The 22230-nt window shown below is 42.0% G+C and overlaps 1 protein-coding gene across 1 annotated transcript in view; it reads left to right on the top strand.

Moving 5' to 3' along the window:
- lig1 (ligase I, DNA, ATP-dependent) overlaps window positions 1–22230 on the top strand; it is a 58017-nt gene that overhangs the window by 23679 nt on the left and 12108 nt on the right. The window contains exons 15-23 of the mRNA XM_061045369.1: window positions 1257–1356; window positions 1592–1677; window positions 2618–2733; window positions 7804–7899; window positions 12885–12995; window positions 16236–16307; window positions 18070–18214; window positions 18842–18924; window positions 20826–20978. Of these exons, the coding sequence (XP_060901352.1) occupies window positions 1257–1356; window positions 1592–1677; window positions 2618–2733; window positions 7804–7899; window positions 12885–12995; window positions 16236–16307; window positions 18070–18214; window positions 18842–18924; window positions 20826–20978 (962 nt within the window). The remainder of the gene's footprint in view (window positions 1–1256; window positions 1357–1591; window positions 1678–2617; window positions 2734–7803; window positions 7900–12884; window positions 12996–16235; window positions 16308–18069; window positions 18215–18841; window positions 18925–20825; window positions 20979–22230) is intronic.

Below are 22230 nucleotides of genomic sequence, written 5' to 3'. Positions count from 1 at the left end.
AGGTTGAAATAGTTTTATTTAAACAGTGTTAAAATATTCTTTCCTTTTTATTGGAATGATGAAACCTGAACCAGTGGGTTTTAAATTCAACAACTTCATAACCTCTAAACCATGTTGTAAAAACACCTGAATGGGTCACTTTATGTGTCACCAGCTGCTTTCACCGGGTGTCAGACCTGCGATCACTAACACAACCCAGACCTAATTAAATACATCCCCTCCTCACTTTATTAGTATTCGTGGCTTACTTGTGACTTGGAGGTACGCTTTGATAAGTCTCAATTAGAGCAGGAGGCTCAGTGGGAAAATGTTCATTAATCTGTGGCCAGGTATGGTAATATTTTTATTTATTTATTTAACCATTATTTAATCAGACGGGTCAACTAAGAGCAAACTCTTTGTCGAGCCGAGGTGGGTCACTGCAGTGAATAAATTATGGTGAGGAATTTGTTTTCAGTCATATTTAAAATACATACAGTAATTATTGATGTTGAACTGGGAAAGAAAATACTCGAGGCTGGTGGGGTGGGTATTCACTAAGAATGGTTTGCGGATGCTAATAGCTCCATGAATTCCACATCCATTTACCTCAAAGTCCAATTCGCAAAGCATATTGCACTAAAGATATTCAAGCACTAACGCGCCCATTAAGTTGTCCTGCTCTCGTGTTGCTTCTCATTGTGGAGCTGAGTCTTCAGCATCTTCCACTGCGGCGGTTCTGTCGCCTCACAGTGCCTAGGTGTGTGGAGTCTGCATGTTCTCCCCGTGCATGTGTGGGTTCTCTCCGGTGTGCTCTGGCTTCCTCCCCATCTTTATGTCAGCCCTGTGATTGACTGCCGATCAGTCCAGGGTGTAACCCCGCCTCTTGCCCAATGGCAGCTGGGATCGGCTCCAGAACCCCGCGACCTTAACGGGAAAAAGCGGTTTAAAAAATGAATGGATGGATTTCCATTTGTGTAATTTTTAAAGGTTTGAGGGGAAAAAGAAGAAGTCCCACAATCCTTTACTGGATTCTATGTTCTCTTAACCACAGTGGGACTAAAACTATATTTTCCAGTTGAGTTCATCCAGTGTTGTAGAAAACACCGACTGCAGCTGTACACTAGTAACTGCATGCAGTAAGTCTTGTATATTCCTCTTCCTTTTGAAGTCCCTGAACTTTCATCCAACACCTGTTCTGTCATACAAATGTTCAAACACTTACATAGATCTGTTTGAAACTCGTTTTATTTATTTTTTTACCTCCTCCCTCACAGATTTTCCTCCCGCTGTGATTGACGCTGGGAAGGGGATGAGCGCCGAGAGCAGGCGGGCTTGGATCGAAGCGAAGAGTCTCATTCTCAAACAGACTTACTGGTAACTGAATCCTACCCCCCCCCCCCCCCCCCATCGCCCTCTTCTCCCTTTGAATCACTTTGCTATCTCTCCTCGACACCACCACAATGCCTTATCCCCCTTAAGCCCTGTCCCTCATTCTCACTCACTCATTGTTCTCACTTTCATTTTGGATGGTATTGATTCTTTTATTTTGTTTTTCTTCCCTTCCCTCCCCCCCCCCCCCCCCCCCCACCCTCTGCACTTTCCCATCCAGCGAGATGCCCAATTACGACGTCCTCATCCCAGTTCTTCTGACAGAGGGCATAGACGAGCTGCCCAATCACTGCAAGCTCACTCCAGGTAAGCAGCCAATCAGGGGGCAGAGAGACTCTAAGTTCCCAAACGGGGACTGGTGTGTGTTTATTGATCCGCTCGGTGGAGGTGAGTCAGTTATTTTAGTTGAGTCATTTATCAGAGAAGATAAAAGATACCACTAAACTAAGGATTAGCTCCCAATTACACTGTTGTCAAGCTATTTGTGATAAGGCGCCTTGGCACCAAGGTAGGAAATTAATACCAGCCACCATCTGAATGCTGCTAAATTGGGAAAGTAAATTGGCCCTTGTTGGTCAGTTAGACAAATCTAGCAGCCATTTTGGCAGCTAAACAATTGTTTTCTTTTTCACAGAGAGGGATGTTCTGTTCCGACATTTACAAAGAGCTGGTCTCTCTCCTCTTTTTTGGGATAGCACCAGCCAGTTTGGACAGAGAGTGACTGGCTCGGTGCTCTTTAAGCTGCAATTAGAGCAATTTGTTTGGTATATTTCATTATAACACTCCTCTGCTTCTTTTTTAAGCTTAACTTAGCAGCGAAGCCTGAGGGGGTTGTTAGTCAGAGGACTTTCATATTACGGCCAAATGAGACTACAAACAAACTAATTTCAACTGTGGGGTTTTGTCACAGAACACAGTTGTGGGTGTTGTGCTGATGTGTCATGTGGGAATTTGTCATTCAAAGTGATTTTTACAGCTGCTGGGTATGTCGTCTTCATAGCGATCCAAGAAATCGTCTCACTTTGATAACCTCAAGGGCCACCGAGCAGCAGCCTCGCCCTCCTTCTGCTAGACAGCGGCAAATAAGGAATAAAAACTTCTCCCGACCTAACTCATAATTAGTCACTCAGCTGTTTAAAATTCATAAAAAAAAAAAAAAAAAGACTTTGATGTGCTCGCTTTAAGTTTCCTGATGTTTTTAAATTGATGACTTTCTCGATTCTTTCCACACTTCTCGCTCTCCTAGGAGTACCGCTGAGGCCCATGTTGGCTCACCCCACCAAGGGTGTCGGCGAGGTGATGAAGAGGTTTGACGAGGCAGCGTTCACCTGCGAGTACAAATACGACGGAGAGCGTGCACAGGTGTGTGTGTGTGTGTGTGTGTGTGTGTGTGTTGGTGACAAAGTGCAACTGTTTGTTTTTCTTGCATTTGGCACCGAACATATGCCTGCTGAATTTCATATGCAAATACCTTTGGGCTGTGTTCTTTCAGCGTGAGGTATTGCCATCTTGTGACTCCTGCTGCGTGCACACATGCATGGTTGTTTTAAAAAAAAAAAAAAAAAAAAAAAATTGGTATACTGTGTGTATGTCTGTGCGCCTATTCTTTTAAGATAAACAGTGTTGCTGCTTCTGCCCTGGGCTTGTACGCAGAGAAAGCTACTTCTGCCATTGTGGACTAGAGAGAAGTAAAAAGGAGGAGGGGTGGTGAGAGAGGTGAGCAGAGTAGAGAGAGAGAGAGAGGGACGAGAAACATAAAAGGGAGAGGGAGACGAACTTGAAGACAGACAACGGGAGACGGGGGAGAGGCTGGGGAAATTTTGTTAGAGAGAGAGAGAGAGAGACGTGAAGAGACACAGCGAGACTGTAATGTAAACCCCTCCAGCTGTATTGTTAATTTTGGACAGTCATGCCAATAAAGTGCCTTTGAACTGAGTTGAATTGAGAAGAAGTGAGATGAGCTGAAAGAGAGAAACAGAGAGAGCCCCATGACGTCCTCCTCTTCCCTCCCTCCCTCCCTCCCTCTCTCTCTCTCTCTCTCTCTCTCTCTCTCTCTCTCTCTCTCTCTCTGTGGTGTCACTGCAGTGGACATTACCTCTAACAGCCAGCAGGGGGACTCTTGATACACCACTTAGTTAAAGACTCCCTCTGTGTGTGTGTGTGTGTGTGTGTGTGCGTGTGTGTTTGTTTGTTTGTTTGTACCTGGGAGGGTGTGTCAAATATTGTGAATAGCCAAGAACTGTGTGTAACTGCATGTGTGGCATTCGATGAATCAAAACAACTGCAGATATATTCCTCGGGTTGTGTGTCTCCTCTCGTCAGTCGGGTTTCTTTCTATTTTATGAGTTTACGGCAGCTCTGATTTATCAGTGGGACAATACAAATACACCGCAAAAATGATATTGTCTGTGATGAAATGTAAAACATGCACAAGAAATAAGATGAAACACAGCAAATGCACGCAGAGTCAATTAGTAACAGCAGGAACATGATAACTTAAACTGTGCAAAATACATTTCAATAGAGTGCATATTTAGCTTTCCATTTAGATGATTTGCTTCAGGCAGCATTTACAAAAGATCAAGAAGAGACAATAACAAACATGAAGATGATTAATCATAATCATAACTTGGTCTTCACTTTTTTATTGCACCTTTAAAAACAAGTATCCTAGGTTCCATATGTATCACTTCAAGATGCTGATAATTAGTTTAATTTTACTTAAAGAGTAAGCCACAGCTGAAAATGTCCAGGAGCAATATCAATTTTATATATTGATCACTTCTCATTACAGGTAGGCTCTATGTGCTTTACATTGATTATAAAAACAATCATCAATAAGATTCACAAATCAAATCAAATCAGATACACCACATAGCAATCAAACGACCAATAAGCATGAAGACGATCAAATACAAACCCCACACACACACACACACACACACACACAGTAACGATCTGTAAAGTAAACATACCTGTCAAGTCGACGCTGTGAAGCTTCGACCCTGAGTTGGGATTTGGAAAAACGCCTAAAAAGGTCAAACCTGAGGTAGAAAAGAGAGGAAGGATCCCTCCTCCGAGACGGGACAAGTAGCAGACGTTATCTTAAGCACATAGCTGCATTTTGAATTTCCGGACTAATCGAGCCATGTCAAGCTTTGCTCCCACATCCATCAGGCTCATGAACAAATGATCTATTTGAGACCACTCATTTAACCGCTCATAACAATTATTTATGACCTATTTATCATGCTTTTAATAGAGCCACTTGTATGTGTGTGTTTCTGCTGTTGTTTTTGTGTCTAGCTGTATGCGCACTGATGCTCTTTTACACAAATGAAGTTCCTAACGGATAAATAAAGTTATTTGAATTGAATTGAATAAACAGAAATAATTACCGTAAAATCTGGTGTATAAGACGCACTTTTAATACCTATTTTTTCATCTTAAAAGTTGGCTGCGTCTCACCGGTGCGACCAATATACCAGTACAAAATACTGAAACACGCGCCGTCATTACAGCGGGGCAGCAGCCCTTATCACTGCAACCTGAAGTGATTAAAAACACATCCCCATTCATTGTGTATTGAAATCTGAGTGCACGCTGTGCTGGGAAAGACGGCGACACAGACCAGGCTGGCTGCGCGACTTTTTCCACATCTTTTCTCCCTCACGAGGTCATAATTATGCATTTACAGAAACAGTGGTATATTGTTCCGTAAATAAACCTTGTCGAGTTCTCTTTTCATTGAAAGAGTCCTATATTAAAGTTAAAGAGTGACCAGCGGAGTCGGGCAGCGCAGCTCACAAGCTAGGAGCCTGTGCTTCACAACTTTCCCTGCAGGCTGAGAGCTGAACTACCGTACTGTAGCTAGTAGGAGCGCAAACTCCCGAACGTGAAAAAAGACGGGACGTTAAGAGCGACGCAGCTGCACAGAAACTGCACGTTGTAGACATCGCTGAACACAATATAAATCGTCTCTTAAGAGACCTTCAAAACAGGGTGCGTCTTATATACCGGTGCGACTTATAGTCCGGATTTTACGGTAATACTGAGAGATAACTTTCTATACACACCTACACATGTTTATACACAGGTAGGTGTATACAACCTTGGACATGGAAAAGATGTCAGGTTGCACATTTGTTCAGGAGGCAGATCCTTACCTATCCTTTAATAAAGGAGAGATACAGAGAACACCTTTGGCCTTACTTGATATCTTCAGCAACAAATGATGTTACCCATTAAAGAACAAGGCACTGTGCACAACATAGCAAAGCAACAAGTACACAATTGTGTTCAGCAAAGTCTACAACATGCAGTTTGTGTGCAGCTGCGTCGCTCTTTTAGTTCCGTTTGTTTTCACTTTGTTCTCCTACTAGCTACAGTACGGTAGTCGAGCTCTCAGCCTGCAGTCTTTTGCAGCGTACTGTACTGACACTGACCTCTGGATATGATGTCAAGGCTCACTTCTTAACATGACTGTTGTTAGGTTAACACATAATAACTGCTGCGCCTGGTGAAAGATAGAAAACGTTTCTTAATGCGTGCTGCCATCATTCATCTCTCACCTGTCAAGATGTTTCTCTTTTGTTGGATGAAAAATTATATCTCTCTCTCTGCGATTTCACCTCCTCCTCCTCCTCCTCCTCCTCCTCCTCCTCACTGTGAAGTGAGATAAGAATTTGCACCTAAAATTCTGTCGAACCTTTCTTCAATAATTGGCCTCAGAATGTCTCAACCAGAAAAATGCAGGGAATAAATAACAAAACCTACATACACCGAAAACCTGCAATAAAAAATGACAACCTGAAATCACAGTAATCCCGATGAGCACTGTTAGAACTAATTTTTTTAAATGATTGACATGCATGGGTCATGTTCAGAAATTAACTTTACACATTTCAAACATTGCAGTCACATTTTAAATCACAAACTACTGATGGAATTACTTCAAGTGACTAAAGAGTGTCCTGCAGATGGACTCTGGTTTAAACCATATCCCAAAATAATCCCTGTTCCACTTTACTGTGAATACAGCGTATACCCAAACGTAGGGATGTAAAGATTAATCATAAAATCGTGATAAATCGATTCAAAGGTGTCAAGATTCACATCGGTACTCTGAAAAAAAGAATTGCAATAATATGTTAAGCGTCAGCAGCTGTAGAACAAGATTTAGAAATTCAGGACGCATCACCGTCTTTTAAATCGGAGGTGTGGACGCATTTTGGCTTCCCCAAGACAGGAAATGGAAGAGGTGAGAAGATAAGAGACGAGACAAAAACTGTGCAAGAAGACAGGGAGCTACACAAAGAACACAACCAACATGATGCAGCGTTTAATCGACACCACAACGAGAAGCTCCAATCTCCTCCCCTTGTTGAGAGAAAAAAAAAACATGAAAAGGCCAAACCACACTGACGAGCGGGTTCGCAGCCCCTAAAGGAATCTTTTTCAATCATCATACGTATACAGTCTCTTGGATCGTATCGGGAGTTGGGTGAATCGTTACATCCCTACCCGAAAGCTAATAAGGAAACTTTTATGTGCAAATACTCAGTTTATAATTTTGTATTTAGACGCATCTGTCAAGCAGAAATACGACACATTTTGTGAATCCAGACTCACTCACTTCTTTCTGTTTCTTTCTGAAAGTGGATCCCCTACAATCAAGTGACCATTAATCGTTTCCAGAGATATAACGATTCACTCAACTCACGATACGATTCTCTCACAATGTATTTAAAAAAATTAGACTGAAAACAAATTATGAGATGACTGAAAACGATTCCTTTTAATTTTTTCATGAAAACAACAATGCACCTCGTAATCTCTTTGCAGACCTGCTCGCCCAACGGAGTGCAAGAGTGGTTTTGCCTCTGCAGCTGTCATGGTAACGCCAACTTGTTACAACCAACCGCCTCTGCTCTACAGCTGCTGCACTCACGATGTTACTGCCATTCATTTTTCAGAATAACGATGTGAACCTTGACACATTTAAATCGATTGTTAACTGCCTCATGATTAATCTTTACGTCCCTAATCGTTACATCTTCACTTTAATTAAAAAAAAATGTATTTACTGTCCTCACTATTTACCCATGCATACCTGATGCACATTGTGAAAATGTCGAGCTTTGGTAGTCTGCCATGTCTCTTGGCAAAGTCACAGTCTGACACCGTGACCATCTCATGACTTCACGTCTGATGTTTTGTGCGCTGGCAGTGATTTACATCGTATCTGTCCCATGGGGTCGTTGGCAGCTCCTCTTTCTTCACTTCATGCATTAATCACAAAAACCGTCATCTATCAGAATCCTAAAGTCGAAGCTTTCACATGAACATTGACCGCTTTTTATGATGTTTTATTTATTGTTATTGTGTTTTTTTTTTTTTGTTTTGTTGTTTTTTTTTCCCCCCTCCCCTCAGATTCACATCCTGGAGAGTGGTGAGGTTCGAATATTCAGCCGCAACCAGGAAGACAACACCAGCAAATACCCCGATATCATCGCTCGCATCCCCAAGGTAAAACACTTGAACACACAGAGCGCTGCAGCTCGGCCTCTTGGGGGGAGGGGGGGGGGGGGGGGGGGGGGGGTCTGTGTGAGCTGTGATTGCCAGATGAGGGCTTTTACAACCTGTCTCTCATATGTGTGGTTTCCATACGCCTACTCCTCCTCCATGCCTCGGTGTCTGTTTGAAACCCATCTTCAAAGTGTATTGGATCCTTTTCTTGTCTTTTACTTTTACCTCTTTTCATCAGGGGCGTTACTTTTCTTTTCTGCTTTTTGAGAGGTGTCTCTTGTGGACACTCTTAACCAGCTCGTCGAGAAAACTTCATCCCTCTAAATGATGTTAAAAACACCTGACGTTTAAAGCAGCTGTGGGTTGGCTCGCCAAATTAGTGAGGTTTCTGCTTTCACGGGGAGAGAGAAAGACATCGCCGCTACCTGAAGGCTCGGCCGTTGCCCTGGGGTGATCTGAGCACGCTCACAACCTCTGCTCCTGCTGAGTGTGTTTTTCAGCCAAAGTAAGGAACCGAAACAAAGCCTCCACTCCCTCCGATCTCATCCAGCCTCTCTTTGAGTCGAGTACACGGGTGTTATTGAAATGTCAATACTAAAAGACAGTCCCACCTGGTGTGCACTAATCAGGGTGAGTCATTGAATCTGAAGAATTAGGAAAGGCAGAATTTTACTAACAAGTCTTTGTGCTTCATCAGCTGAGCTTTTAAAAGCATTAGGTTCAAATCTCCCGTGTTACACACTCGTTGTATTATATTCTACTTCAAAATGAGTTTTATTTCTCTAAACGAAATCTGCACTCCAGTGGTTTCAAGAGAGATGAAGAATCATCTCATGTCTCGATTATTTAGGGGATTTTCTCTCCCCAAAATAAAAAAAAGAATAACAACATAATGAGGTGAAACCCTATATTTCAATAAGAAAAGCCCAAAGACAACATGTCACAGATATATATATATAGATAGATAAAACATGTATTGATCCTGAGGGGGATTCAAACATGTTGAAAGTGAGAAATGTAGGTGTTTTTGTAAGATGATATTCCTGTTACAGTGTGATGCCAGCGACACATTTTAAAAACAGTGTGGACACAGGGTCTCGTCTCTTCTTTTATCAACACTTTTATGTGTTTTTGTCAAACAAAAAGCTTTTTTTGTATTCATCATACATCCCTCTAACTTTATGAAATGGGTCTGCTTTCAGACATTTGATGATTTCCATCAGTCTGCATATACTGTGTTCAGGATATTACAGGTTCAGGATTTTAACGAGTGTTTACAAAATTAAAAATCTAATTGGAGCAGTTTGGATTGTTTGTTGTATCCGTGTTTTTATAAACGATCACTGATGAGACTTTCACTGGAAGTCTATTTCCTCATTCGTCAAACTTGACAAAGATGAGCCGCAGAGAATAAAGAGTGCAGGGAGTCACTGATTCTGCAAACGTCAACGTTTCCTTTTTAACCTTAAAAGCGTTCCACTGTTAGCCGCCTCAAGGTTGAAGACGAGTTCAAAGAAAAAATGTTTCTTCTTCTAGGTATTCGGGGTTGGGGACTTGTGTTGTTTGTTGTGCTCTGACTTTGTCTATCGTTCCCCCAAAATGAGTTCTGTCATACTGAATTATTTCATCCATCTTTAGAAGTGTACATGTTTTAAATTAGGGGTTAAGACAAGTAATACAACAATGTAATAACTTTCTAATTCATCCTGCAGTATTTGAATCCAAACATGATCACTAACTTAGGTAACCTGTAGGTGTATTTGGTTCACTGTGAGTCAGTCAGCCACATTTTACCCACACAATCAACAGCACAAGACCAGACATGATGAAGTGAGTGAAGTGCCATGCAACATCAACAAACCACAGCGACACCTTACCGATGTCGTATAAGCAAACATCTGCAGAGACGATTCAGCCATCAAAGACGTGTGGTTGATGGCGTCATGTACGACATGTTTTTAGTGTTTCTACAGTCAAAACAATCGCACGATGTCAGCACAAAGGTTGTCAAGAATGTTCGATACTTTTCCATAACACCTGTTTTAAAACAATGAAGTCTGTTACTTCATTGATCAGTGGTATTGAAAAGTGTCAAAGCTTTAAAAGAACCTCCAGAATCTTGTTCATATTTTTAACAAAATGTGCCATAGAAAAAGAGAGAGCTCTGTCTTACTTGTGCAAATGTGTTCAACATATTTCCACAATTTAGACAGTTTGAATTTTTGGTTTTAAAAAATTTGAAATTTTCCAATACTAGGCGCTTCAGATTTCTAATTTTATTGCTGTGGTATTGACACGGGATCACTATTGTGTGATTTTTATTATCATGTCAAAGTTTGAAATTTTGGCCAACATGACGGCCTTAATCAGGAAACATTTGACCACTTCCCGCCTCCCTTTGAGCTCCGCTTCACTGAATAAACTAAAACTAACAGAGCTGAACTGGTGCTCTGCAAACATGAACGGTAAAGCTAGTGTATGGTATTGTTAGGAGGATTTGTCGAAGAAGAAACAGCCACAGAGAGAGAGAGCAGAGATGCCCATTCTGCAGTTTCCTTAAAGCAGCCCACCTCCAACAAATTAAAAGGAAAAGGCTTCTTTCACCAGCTCACTGTTTTGTGGGAAACCTTGAATGTGCAGAGCTTGAATGGTTTTGGTTGCTCACAGTGCAGCACCCCCCCCCCTCTCCTTTTCTCAACCTCTCTACATTAAGTCATTTTAGCAAACTTTTCAGCTCTCCCTGCCCCTCGTTCAGTTTTTCCCCACTGCTCTTTCTTTAATCATATCTCGTTTCTCTAAAACCTTTAAAAAAAAAAAAGACGACAAGTCTCTTTTGTCTCTCCCTCTCTCTCCGTCCACCTGTCGCCGTCTCGTGTCCCTCCCTCTAATCACCTCTTCCTCCTTTCCTCTTCATTACTTCTTGATGAAACCTGCTCGGTCCCTGGCTACTCGCGCGCTCTCCTTCTCACCTCTCCTCCCGCCCTTGTCTTGTTCACTCTTGTCTCTCTTATCTTTTTTTCAGCCCTTTGATTCGGCCTGTCTGCCGATTTTTTTTTTTTTTTTTTCTTACCTTCTCTCTCTGCCTCTTTTAAACCCTTCCACTCTCACCGCTCCTCTGTTTCTCTCTACACTCCTTAAATATTCTCTCTATCCCCACCTCATTGCCTGTCCGTTCTCCTCACCGCTGTCTCCTCTCTGCTTTTCTTTCTTTCTTCTTGCTTCCAGTTCCACCTTATCCCGGTCTCCCTTCACACTCTCTTTCAACACACCTCCCTCCCTTTTTTTAAACCTTCCTTTCACATTTTTTTTAACTCTCTCTCTCTCTCTCTCTCTCTCTCTCTCTCTCTCTCTCTCTCTCTCTCTCTCTCTCTCAATTCTCTCTCCACACTCCTAAACCTGTGTTTCTTGTTATTTTCTGCTCTCTCCTCCGCGGTCTCTCACCTCTTTCTCTCAGCATCATCTCACCCTCACAGTCGGGTCTCGTGTTGTGAAAACAATTAAACGAAGAGAAAAAGTTTCTGCGTCATTCACAGACACTCCACGGGAAAAAAGAAACCGCCTCTCTGAAGTAATGACATCATTTAATTTGAGCTTTAAACTGTTTTCATACTGGACTCTTAAATGATGGCGTTTAATTGGCCGTGATTGGTCCTCTGTCGCTCATTTAAACGAAGCTTTCATGGAGGAAATTGATTGAATGTGGCGGAGAGTTGTTTAGCATCAATATGGGTATTTTTTTTCCCTGACATTATGTTTTCATGAACACAATAAACGAACAAAGCCAGAGTGAATCTTCACGCCAACACGAGGTCCTTGCACCGAGGAGATGGTCTGATTAGATTTTCCAGCACCTTGCTGCATTATTTTGCATAATAATGAAGGAAAAACTCATTTTCCCACAGCTACCGCGGGTCCTCATCGCTTCTAATTACGAAATTAGTATTAAAATATGAACTCATTAATATTAATGCAGATGAATCAATTGTTAATTAATGTATTACTTAGTTTGATGACCTTTAATAGTTTAACTGTTTGTTTGGTGTACTCGACTGGCTGGAAACAACCTGTTACCTCTAATGTGTCTCGTCATCTTCTTCACTGCTTTGCCTCTGATCACCTTTCAAGATGTCGCCCGCTGATCCGCTCTCGTTCTGCTCCACGTTGTCAATTCAAAGCATCCTCGTGGCCCCCCGAATCGACCAATGCGCGAGAGATTAACATCCCTAAGCTGCACGCAGAGGCTTTGGTGGCTCAGATAATTAACAGATGCTCTCTCTGATCTTGAGGAAAAAAAGCAGCAGACATCGTCAATATAATCTGCTCATAGATGTTTTATCCCCGGCTTAAATGCTATCAGTGTGGGTTTTTTTTCTTGTTGTTATTTAGCAGCTGCCAAAGCCTTTTTTAGTTAATGCAGAAATGGTAATAAAAGAAAAGAAACAAAAACTGCAACAACAAAAAAATAGCGTCTCTTGTGCAGCATTTGGCTTTTGGCACAACGTGGGCATCGGACCAAACGAGGAGGCGTGTTGAACACTTTGGTCACCGGTTGAGATGAAGATGCAGCGGCAGAAGCAGAGATGGCTACACAACAAAAGCAGAAATAAATGTAGTGTGGAGGGGGAAAAGAAATGTTAATGCGTTGACTTCCTCAACCTTTTGCAACAAATGGAGGGCATCTTCAGGGTCCTGAAACAGCCGGAGCATGTCTTCAGTTTGATTGCCTGCGTCCATGCCTTTTAAAGAGCTCCAAGCTGAGTGTTGTACTGAGGTTAAATCTCCCAAGTTTATTTTTTATTTTTTTATTTTCACAATAAAACTTCCACTCAATCTTGAGAGCAGACGTGGCCGACAAATAACATCCTCTGGCTTCTTAATAATAATAAAAAAAAGCCTTTCTCATCTCTCCACTAAATAAAACGTCTTTTATTCATTTCTAATTCTCTTTTTTTTTTTTCTGTGTCTTCATTTTACTTCTTTAAAAGATGAAGAAGGACTCTGTGGTATCCTGCGTTCTGGACTCGGAGGCGGTGGCCTGGGATCGTGAAAAGAAGCAGATCCAGCCCTTCCAGGTCCTCACCACGCGCAAGAGAAAGGTATGAATGGGAAAAGGGACGAGATGGATGGATGAATAGCTTGGGGGGTGTTAAAGAGGTAGAAAGTGGGCGATGATGCAGAAGTGAAAAAGGTTGAAGGGAGGAAAACAAGACAGAGATAAAAAAGCAGGAGAGGTAGATAATGGAGGGAAATGATCCGGCAGATGCATGGAGATGGACGGCCAAGAAGCAGACGGAGAGAGAAAGGGAGATTGATAAGTAGGAGACAGAGGAGTCAAATGAATCGAGGAGACAGGAGGAGGAAGCAGTGTGAGATTGGAAATGTCAGCGAGGTGTTTTTCCAGTTTTGATCAAAATAACGACCTCTTTCCACACCGCCAATCACATTGGAATAAAGTGTGCCCCTTTGTATCGCATGATGACGTCTTAGTAAATTAGGAGAGAAGAGACGAGGGTTCAGACATTTAGATCATGATGAGGAAAATGGCTGAAAATGATTATCCTGATGATGTTTTTTTGCACGATACTCGCAGCCGCCACTGTGAATTCATGATTATTTGTAATGACGGTTTGGTGCACAAACTTGATTGTGAGGCCCCTTTAGGCATTTTTGTAGCATCATCTTCTCTGTTTCTGCCTCCATGAGCGTTCTAGCCAAAATGAAAAATGTCGACGAGGAGATGAAACCTGATATGAGCTAATTAAACATCATTAATGGGAGGAGGAGGAGGGGGGGGGGTAATGAGGGGAATGGAAAGGAGAAGAAGGGATGAATCAGGAAACAAATCCTTCAGGTTTGAAGACTGCCGAGGCGTTTCACTTTGTGTTTCTGAGCACATCCCTTTACTAGTGTTCCCTCAAAGAAGAGCGTTAAGAGCAAGCAGCAGCAGCTCCTCATACATCCAGATAAAGTCTAATGGGAAGAAACAGAATAATTACTGCTACTTTCTTAATCCCCTTCCAGGACATTCAATTTTGAAATAACATAACCTTATTACAACGTATCTGTTGACTGAGTGGAGCGGTTTAAAAGTGAGAGAGTAAAGGAGGTAATACCAAATATGGTCGGGACGTCTTCACAAATCCTTTAAGTGTTTTTTAGTCGGGCTCCGAGCGCTGACTTGTTGATGGCGATGTGATCAAGGTCCCAAATCAGATCATTCACTTTTATTAATCTCATTACTGGTAATCGTGTGCTATTTTGTCCCTTCAGTCGCACCGTAGGTAAGTCACATCAGCGTCACAGGGATGGAAAAGAACGACCCTGCTGTGCCTTTGAACGTCTCATTTCACTGTAAAAGAAACTGTCAGAGCTCAGCTGACGATTCAAAGTAAAAGCCACCATGTGACATGATTACCGTTCCTTTGAGCTGTCTTACTCATCAATCCGTAACCAGTTCCTCTTTAGTTAATAACGTAACCTTCCATCTACAGGAAGTTCCTTATTTTATTTCAAAATAAAAGCAGGTTTGTATCCACACATGACTTAAAGTACCTTTATCTTAAGAACACATTTTCAAAATAAAAGCACAAAATCCGTTTTGAAACGCAAAATAATGGAATTTCAAACATACCACTAAAAATGTGATTAATTTTTATTAACTATTGAAATTCAGAGATCAATCTGGATGACCTTAAGCCCCCTAAAGAAAAACCTTTGCGGTCAGGATCAAAATTCAAGACTTTTCAGATTGTTGATAAACGTCTTTGAGTTTTTTTAAGGCTAAAGTTGCAGAAGTTTAAATGTAAGCCTAACATAAGGATCCAGTTTTATGAAATGGATTGAATACTGGATGTGAATGTTTTCCAACCACATCTCTAGTCCCAATTTACAGCATAATGTTGCAGCGTCTTCCTGTTTGCATAGTGAATTGATTTGATTCTAACACTCTACTGATATACAAATCACTGAAGTTTTTACTGGCCAGTGCACTCCTGTGAAAAAAAGTAACCGGTACTTGAAAGTTTACATTCTCTGTGACTCGCCGAGTGAATCCTCGAGGCGAAGAAATACACTCGACAAGTTTCTCTTCCTTGAAAACATTTGCAAAAATGAGTTTGAGTTTGTTTTGAACGTGCATACATGCATATTCACTTGCTAGTTGTCTTCAGCCTCTCTGACATTGGTGGATTAATCCTGTGTTTTTGTTTTTGTTTCTTTACCACCAGATTTTAGATTTGTTGTAAAGTTTAAAACCAGGGCTGCCAATCGCACACTTTTGGTAACTATCGGCCAAACATCATGAAGAAAATAACTTGTTTTGACTCTTTTTTTAAAAGTAGTTTTAGCAAGGAGCAATGAACTTAATGTACAAACTAAATGGCATAGTCAGGAAAACACTTTCTGAATTTTGAATCAGGGCCACGTTTGTTGAGTGAACGGACGGTCTGAAGACGGGCGGGAGGGAACAGAAGTTAAAGTTAGAAGGCCGTGTAGAGCGTGGCGTCCTCCACCGAGGTCAAAAGTCTAGACTGCCACCATATGCAAATCTGCAAGGGCAGCCGCTATGCATGTGCAGATTGACTCCCTGACTATGGGAACATTTGACAACGTGGTTCGGACTTGCTAAATGGTCATCAGGTCGATTGAGCATTTTAATGCACTTTGACATTTGAAATATTCAACATTTAAAGATATAAAACGTCAGTGCTCATAAATATCAAATGCTTTGACTAAAAGAACATCATGAACATGGCAGCTTGTTAAAACAAAAAAAAAAGACATTTACCGTACTTATTTGTGATTTGGAGAGAAATCTGAAAACACCGGTCTTACTAATTGGTCGATGTTATTGCCTGATTACGAGTCGGAGCTGGTCAAAAAAAATGTCAACGGTCTCCATCCTGCACCGAGCTACACCCTTTCTCTAATAATGGGCCAGTACTATCTCCCAAATCCTCGTGCCAAACACAACACGGCGCTGAAAACATCACCTCCTTGGCAGAGTTAATAAGTTGGATGAGGTGCAAAGAACAAATCTTAAAAAAAGGAAGGAGAAGAAGCGGGGGTAGAAGTGGGCTGAGGAGCAGGAGGTGTGGAGCAGGAAGAGAGAGGGATGAGGACAACAAGGAGGTGTTATGTTGTTAAGAGGTGGAGGTGAGACTGTAAGGCGGGTTTATTAACGGCAACAAGATGAGCGGGAGAGGAATCAAAGAGCTCTTTGTAACAAGTCCCAAGGTTGGGTGTAGCGATTTGTGAATAAGATGCGTCTATTTGCATATTTTTGTCAAGGGAGAAATATTAAAAATGTGTTTGTGTGTGTTGATGTTTCCCTGCAGGACGTGGATGCCTCAGAGATCAAAGTCCAAGTGTGCGTGTACGCCTTCGACCTCCTCTATCTCAACGGCGAGGTAAGGCCCGATGCTGATGATGAGCGAAAAATATTACCCAGGGATCTCTGTCAGCGCTCCTGTTGTCATTTAAAATTGCCTTATACGTTTGTGTGTGTGTGTGTGTGTGTGTGTGTGTGTGTGTGAGTGAGTGTGTTTATTGTTTGCGAGTGCGCTCGTTGCACCTCTGAGATGCAGACAACGTCCCTGAATGCCAATGATGGTGCTACTGGAGGCCGTAACTAGATAATGATTGTAATGCTCATTGTAATTCCAGCCGAGTGTGTCTGAGTGTGTGTGTGTTTATCTGAGACTGTGTGAGTATGGAGGTAGGAAAAAGAGAGGTTTGTGGGCTTTTTAAGGTGTGTGTGTGTGTGTGTGTATGTGTGTGTGTTTCCATCCTTATATTGCAGTTTTTTTAAGCTAATTTCCTTAAAAGTCAGCCAAACAAAATGCAAATGAGCGACTATTTCTATCAGCCAATGGAATGCCAGTTTTCCCAGGTGGACGTAAACAAAATAACAGAATTAAAAAAAGAGTTGCAGCGACTCTTAAGATGTGCCGTTTTGTTGCGCCTTCACACCTAATATGGCATTTATGTAAATGTTATGAATTAATTTGTCTCTACACACACAGTTTATGTCTTTTTTTTGGGGGGGGGGGGGGGAGCTGTTTCCTTTCTTTACTCTCTTTATTTATTTTAAATTATTCCTCTTGGCTATAAACCTGGCTGTCCAATTCCCTCTTCACTGCAGTCGCTGCTATCTCTATTGTTGGCCTGCGGAGGGTTCGTCATGTTTTCCCCCTGAAGACCAGCACAAACCAAACAAGGTCACATGTCCTTGGTGCTATTTTAGGGTTTTTAGAGGAAGAGGAGTGAGGACTCTACTTTGAACCACAATCTAAAAAGTTAGTTTTTTTTAAACATTTAACATATTTTAAATCAACAATATGTAACTTTTCCAACTTAAAAATAGTCGTTTCGAGTTTTCCTGAAAGTACAACAACATTCAGCAGTGAGAAAAGCGTCTCTCAGGTGTCTTTGGATGAAGACGGGGGACAAACCAGTGTGTATAAAGAGCAGAGAGGCGTATATGCAGATTTGAACGAGGGGGAAATAGAACTGAAGGGAAGCAAGGTGAATTAATGCTGATGTGAACAAACACTTAATAGGTTGGAGGATAAAGCACATTAACCTCAATAGATCGCCTATCCTGATGCAAATGCGGTGAAGTATTTCTTCAAATAGTGTTTGATCTCCAATCCACTGCCACAGGTATACCCCGGGAAAACCTGCGTTAAGTGCAGAAGTTTGCTCTTACGATATCCTCGGGACTCATTTGAGGTATTTAAAAGAGTTTGTGATCAATTTAGAGCACAATTTAAAAATCCTCTGAAGCCCACAGTAGGTAGGTGGCTGTAAACTGGCTCATTGTGCAACTAAGGGTTGTGTGTTTTTTTTCCTGCTGGTACAGTATGAGACTGTACTTGTGTGTGCGTGGGTGTTTGTATGTGTGTTCAAAGCTGTCGTGACTGTGTATCAGTGAGAATACTCTGAAACTGTGTGCGTGTGTGTGTGTGTGTGTGTGTTCTGTGTTTGTGTGGGTAGCTATTTGAGATGGCATTTCATCCTTGTCATTGCAAGGCTCCAAGCTATGAAGAGGAAATGGTTGTAAGGACAAATAGTTTTGCGATATGTGATTACATGTCTTTTTCTGTGTGTGTGTGTGTGTGTGTGTGTGTGTGTGTGTGTGTGTGTGTGTGTGTGTGTGTGTGTGTGTAGTCCTTGGTGCGACAGCCGTTGTGTCGGCGTCGGGAGTTGCTGAGAGAAAGCTTCTCAGAAGTGGAGGGAGAGTTCGTGTTCGCCCGATACATCGACTCCGACAACACTGAGACCATCGCAGAGTTCCTGGAGCAGTCCGTTCGAGGTTTGTGTGTGTGCGTGTGCGTGTGTGTGTGTGTGTGCGTGTGTGTGTAGTTGAGTTTGTGTAAGACAAAGACATACTTTTCTTCTTCCCTTCCTGCTGCCTCTTTCTGTGTTGAACTTTGCAGCGTGTGCACTAACAGTGTTCTTGTTTTCCTTCCTGCTGTCCCTGTGCGTCTTGAACCCTCTCTGTGTGCGGGTGTGCTGCGTGCGAGCTTGATTCAATTTGCGGCCTTGCCTGCTGCCTTCATGTGTAAATGGTGCGAGTCGTGTGTGTACTTGTTTCTTTGTCAGGCCTGTGTGTTGGATGTGTTGTGGTGTAATTGCCTGAGTGTGTGTTTGTTTGTCCATGGGAGGTGGAACCTGGGAGATGTGTAATTGAGTTTTTCTTTTAATGTGAATTTGTGAGTGTATTAAACACAAAGATCATAGAGGTGTGTTTCCAGATGTGTGTACCTGTGTGTGTGTGTGTGTCCTTGTCTACTACCCCTCCTTGTGAGTCTATGCGTGTGTGTTTGTCAGGAGGAGACAAAGGCCCCTCCATGTATCTAAAATAATCTGCTCATTTCCTTTCTGCACGACTGGAATCCTGTTTTGATGTATTAATGTGTTTTTATTTGTGTGTGTGTAGACTCCTGTGAAGGCCTCATGGTGAAGACTCTGGAGAAGGACGCCACCTATGAAATAGCCAAACGCTCTCACAACTGGCTCAAGGTGTGTGTCTGTGTGTGTGTGTGTGTGTGTGTGTATTGATAGATGCAGACATGAGTGCTGAAGACCAGTCTTTCTCTCAGAGTCGTCGTACACAAAAGCACCGCCGGAGCAACAGTAATCCAGGATGTACACTTTTTACAAACGGAGTCTCAAAACGACCCTTTAGTGTTCGACAATCACACCGTTTCCACCAAGAGCCGAATTATCCAAAGAGGTCTCCCCCTCACAAAAACAAACAGACCCCTGTGATTAAAGTAGAACACAGTGGAAAGCCCGTTCACATTAAGAATCCCTTCAGCGGGGCCTCTGGGGGATTACTGATGAGCTGCTGCTTCTGTTAGCTCGGCTCCTGGCTAAGAGAGTAAAGAGCAGGTAATGTTTTTAATGCCCGGCACACATGTGAACTGTGACACTAATGAAGGAGGACATAAACGTTTGATGTGGTGCTTTGATTGATAATCAGATTAGAAATGGGTTTATCTGGTCAAGCATGTACGAGGAGGTGGAGCTGAAAAACAAAGATGTAGAATAAATATGTAAAACAGGAGCACTCTGACTCTCAAGGATCTTCAACAGAATAAGATTAAAAGAATAAAATGTTTTATAGAATAAAAATAAATGTAATGTATAAAAAACACATCAAGGGGCGCTGGTGGTGCAGTGGTTTGTGCGCGAGCCCCATGTATGGAGGCTGTAGTCCTCCAAGCGGGCGGCCCAGGTTCAAATCCAACCTGTGGCTCCTTTCCCGTATTTCATTCCCCACTCTCTCTCTCTCTCTCTCCCTGATTTCAGACTCTATCCACTGTCCAATCTCCCGCACAAAAGGCCCAAAACTCAAAAACCCACATCATATAGAACACATCTGATTCAACTGATGAAGTTCGGGGTCGGGTACTGCCCTGATTTTAAACATAAATCAAATCCGTTAACAAAGACGTTAACTTCTAAAGCAGTTAATCAGTTAGTTCTGTTAATAACTGAAGTAAACGTAAAACATTTATAGTTATGATCAACAAAAACATCAGCTTTTTGAAATGTCACTAGATTCCAGTTCTTGTTCGTGGCCATGAAAAAACTCAGTTACACACGAGTCTGAAAATCTAGAAATAATAGAGACTGTTTGGATGTGTCATTCTCGCGGCGCTCTGGGAGAACCTTCATGTAGGTCAAGCAGCATTTCACAATAAAAGCGCCTGGGGCAGAGACGGACGGTTTGGCTCGCTAAAGAACAGGCGACGGTTTTCTCTGGATCAGGTCGTCTGCGTTCCACCTTACTGTGTAAGAGCGAGGTATGGACGTTAACCGGAAAACAAATTTACGGGAAGTTAAAGATTTAGATAATAATTTTTCAAATAAAGCGCACTAAAAATGTTTACAAAAATGATTACAGATGAGCAGATTAACGGACGTGTTATTATACAACTGAAAACAGAAACGTAAACGTCATCACACCAAACTAATGGTCTTTTTTATCTTCTCTTTGAGTAGAATATAAAACTGAAACAGTCTTTTTAAGAGAAACTGAAACCAGCTTAATAAACTGAGAATTTAATTAACAAACAACTGAAGTGAATCATAAAAAAAAAGTGAGTTTGAGGGAGAAGTAGCAGATCTCTCTTCAGGCAACATTTTCCAAACAGCTCAGTTTCTTGATTTTCTACACAAAAAGGATTCAAAGTTTCTTGAGATCACAATATGAATGCGTTTAAAAACATTTATCGTATCCTCTTGCATTTAAAGAGTCATTACTCATCCAGGTTTGTAAATATCAAGATCAAATTTTCCCTGCTCTAAAAATAAAAAAGCATCACATTTAGTTTTATTTTACTCTGACATATTGTTCTGTCTGAATCATAAAGTCCAACATAACGCCTCTCTGACCGCTGTTGTCGTCCCGTCAGCTGAAGAAGGACTACCTGGAAGGCGTTGGCGACACGGTGGACCTGTGTGTGATCGGCGCTTACATGGGAAAAGGAAAGAGGACGGGCACCTACGGGGGCTTCCTGTTGGCCTGCTACGACGAGGAGAACGAGGAGTTCCAGTCCGTCTGCAAGGTGTGTGTGTGTGTGTGTGTGTGTGTGTGTGTGTGTGTGTGTGTGTGTGTGTGTGTGTGTGTGTGTGTGTGTGTGTGTGTGTGTGTGTGTGTGTGTGTGTGTGTGTGTGTGTGTGTGTGTGTGTGTGTGTGTGTGTGTGTGTGTGTGTGTGTGTGTGTGTGTGTGTGTGTGTGTGTGTGTGTGTGTGTGTGTGTGTGTGTGTGTGTGTGTGTGTGTGTGTGTGTGTGTGTGTGTGTGTGTGTGTGTGTGTGTGTGTGTGTGTGTGTGTGTGTGTGTGTGTGTGTGTGTGTGTGTGTGTGTGTTTCTCCAGTGACACTGCTTTGGATTGATTTCAATGAAAGCCAGTCGGATGAAACAACAGATAATTATTAATTCCTCCTGAAACGTTCAAAAAACTCAAACAAGAGTTTTTGGAATAGCCGCTCTCATTTTGATTATATAATGTGTATACTTTAGTGTGGCTATTTTTATTACAGATTGGCAATCATGAACACAAATGTCCTGACCATTTTTTAGTGCATTTTAAGTTCTGGCCAGGTTAAAAGGATCCCAAAAAAAAAAACATTCCCAAGGATACAGATTGAACATTTCACAGCTTGGACATGTCCGTGTATCGACATTTTCAGGCAGCCGCTGAATCCAAAAGTTCAAAATGTTAATCTGTGTAATTTACTCTCTTGCCCTCTGGCAGTGTGTGCATGTAAACACACGACATACAGGACAAACTATGTGTTCACAGTGAGAGGACAGTTTTTATGAGCCCAAGATGTCACACATTATCCCAGCGTTTTGTCTGGCAGCTTGTTTGTTTCTCGTTCTCTTAAAATGCACGTCGTGTGTTTGTATTAAGGAGCTTCAGTTTAGAGTGTAGAGACTGCTTTCTGCTCACGTCTGTTTATAGAGTGTTTGCTGCAGGTTGTTTTTCTGTTTGTGTGAGTGTGTTTGTTAGATTTGAGGAGAGGACTGACAGTTAAAAAGCACACTAACACACACACACACACACACACACACACACACACACACACACACACACAAATGTAGGGCAGCCAAGCACACACACACTAAATACGAGTTGGAGGAGAATCTTTGTGTCTACAAATGTGTGTGGCAGCGTGTCTGGGTACATCTTAGGATAAGCAGTAAGCATGTATGGGAGAATGCGTGACCACTTGTGTGTGTGTGTGTGTGTGTGTGTGTGTGTGTGAGATGAGTAAGACTTCACAGCAGAGCATCAATTCTGTCTTGCAGAAGC

This window comes from Labrus mixtus, chromosome 8 (genome assembly GCF_963584025.1).
Source record: "Labrus mixtus chromosome 8, fLabMix1.1, whole genome shotgun sequence".
NCBI lineage: Eukaryota > Metazoa > Chordata > Actinopteri > Labriformes > Labridae > Labrus > Labrus mixtus.
The sequence above is the reverse complement of the archived record's forward strand: the minus strand, read 5'-3'. Positions and strand labels throughout refer to the sequence as shown.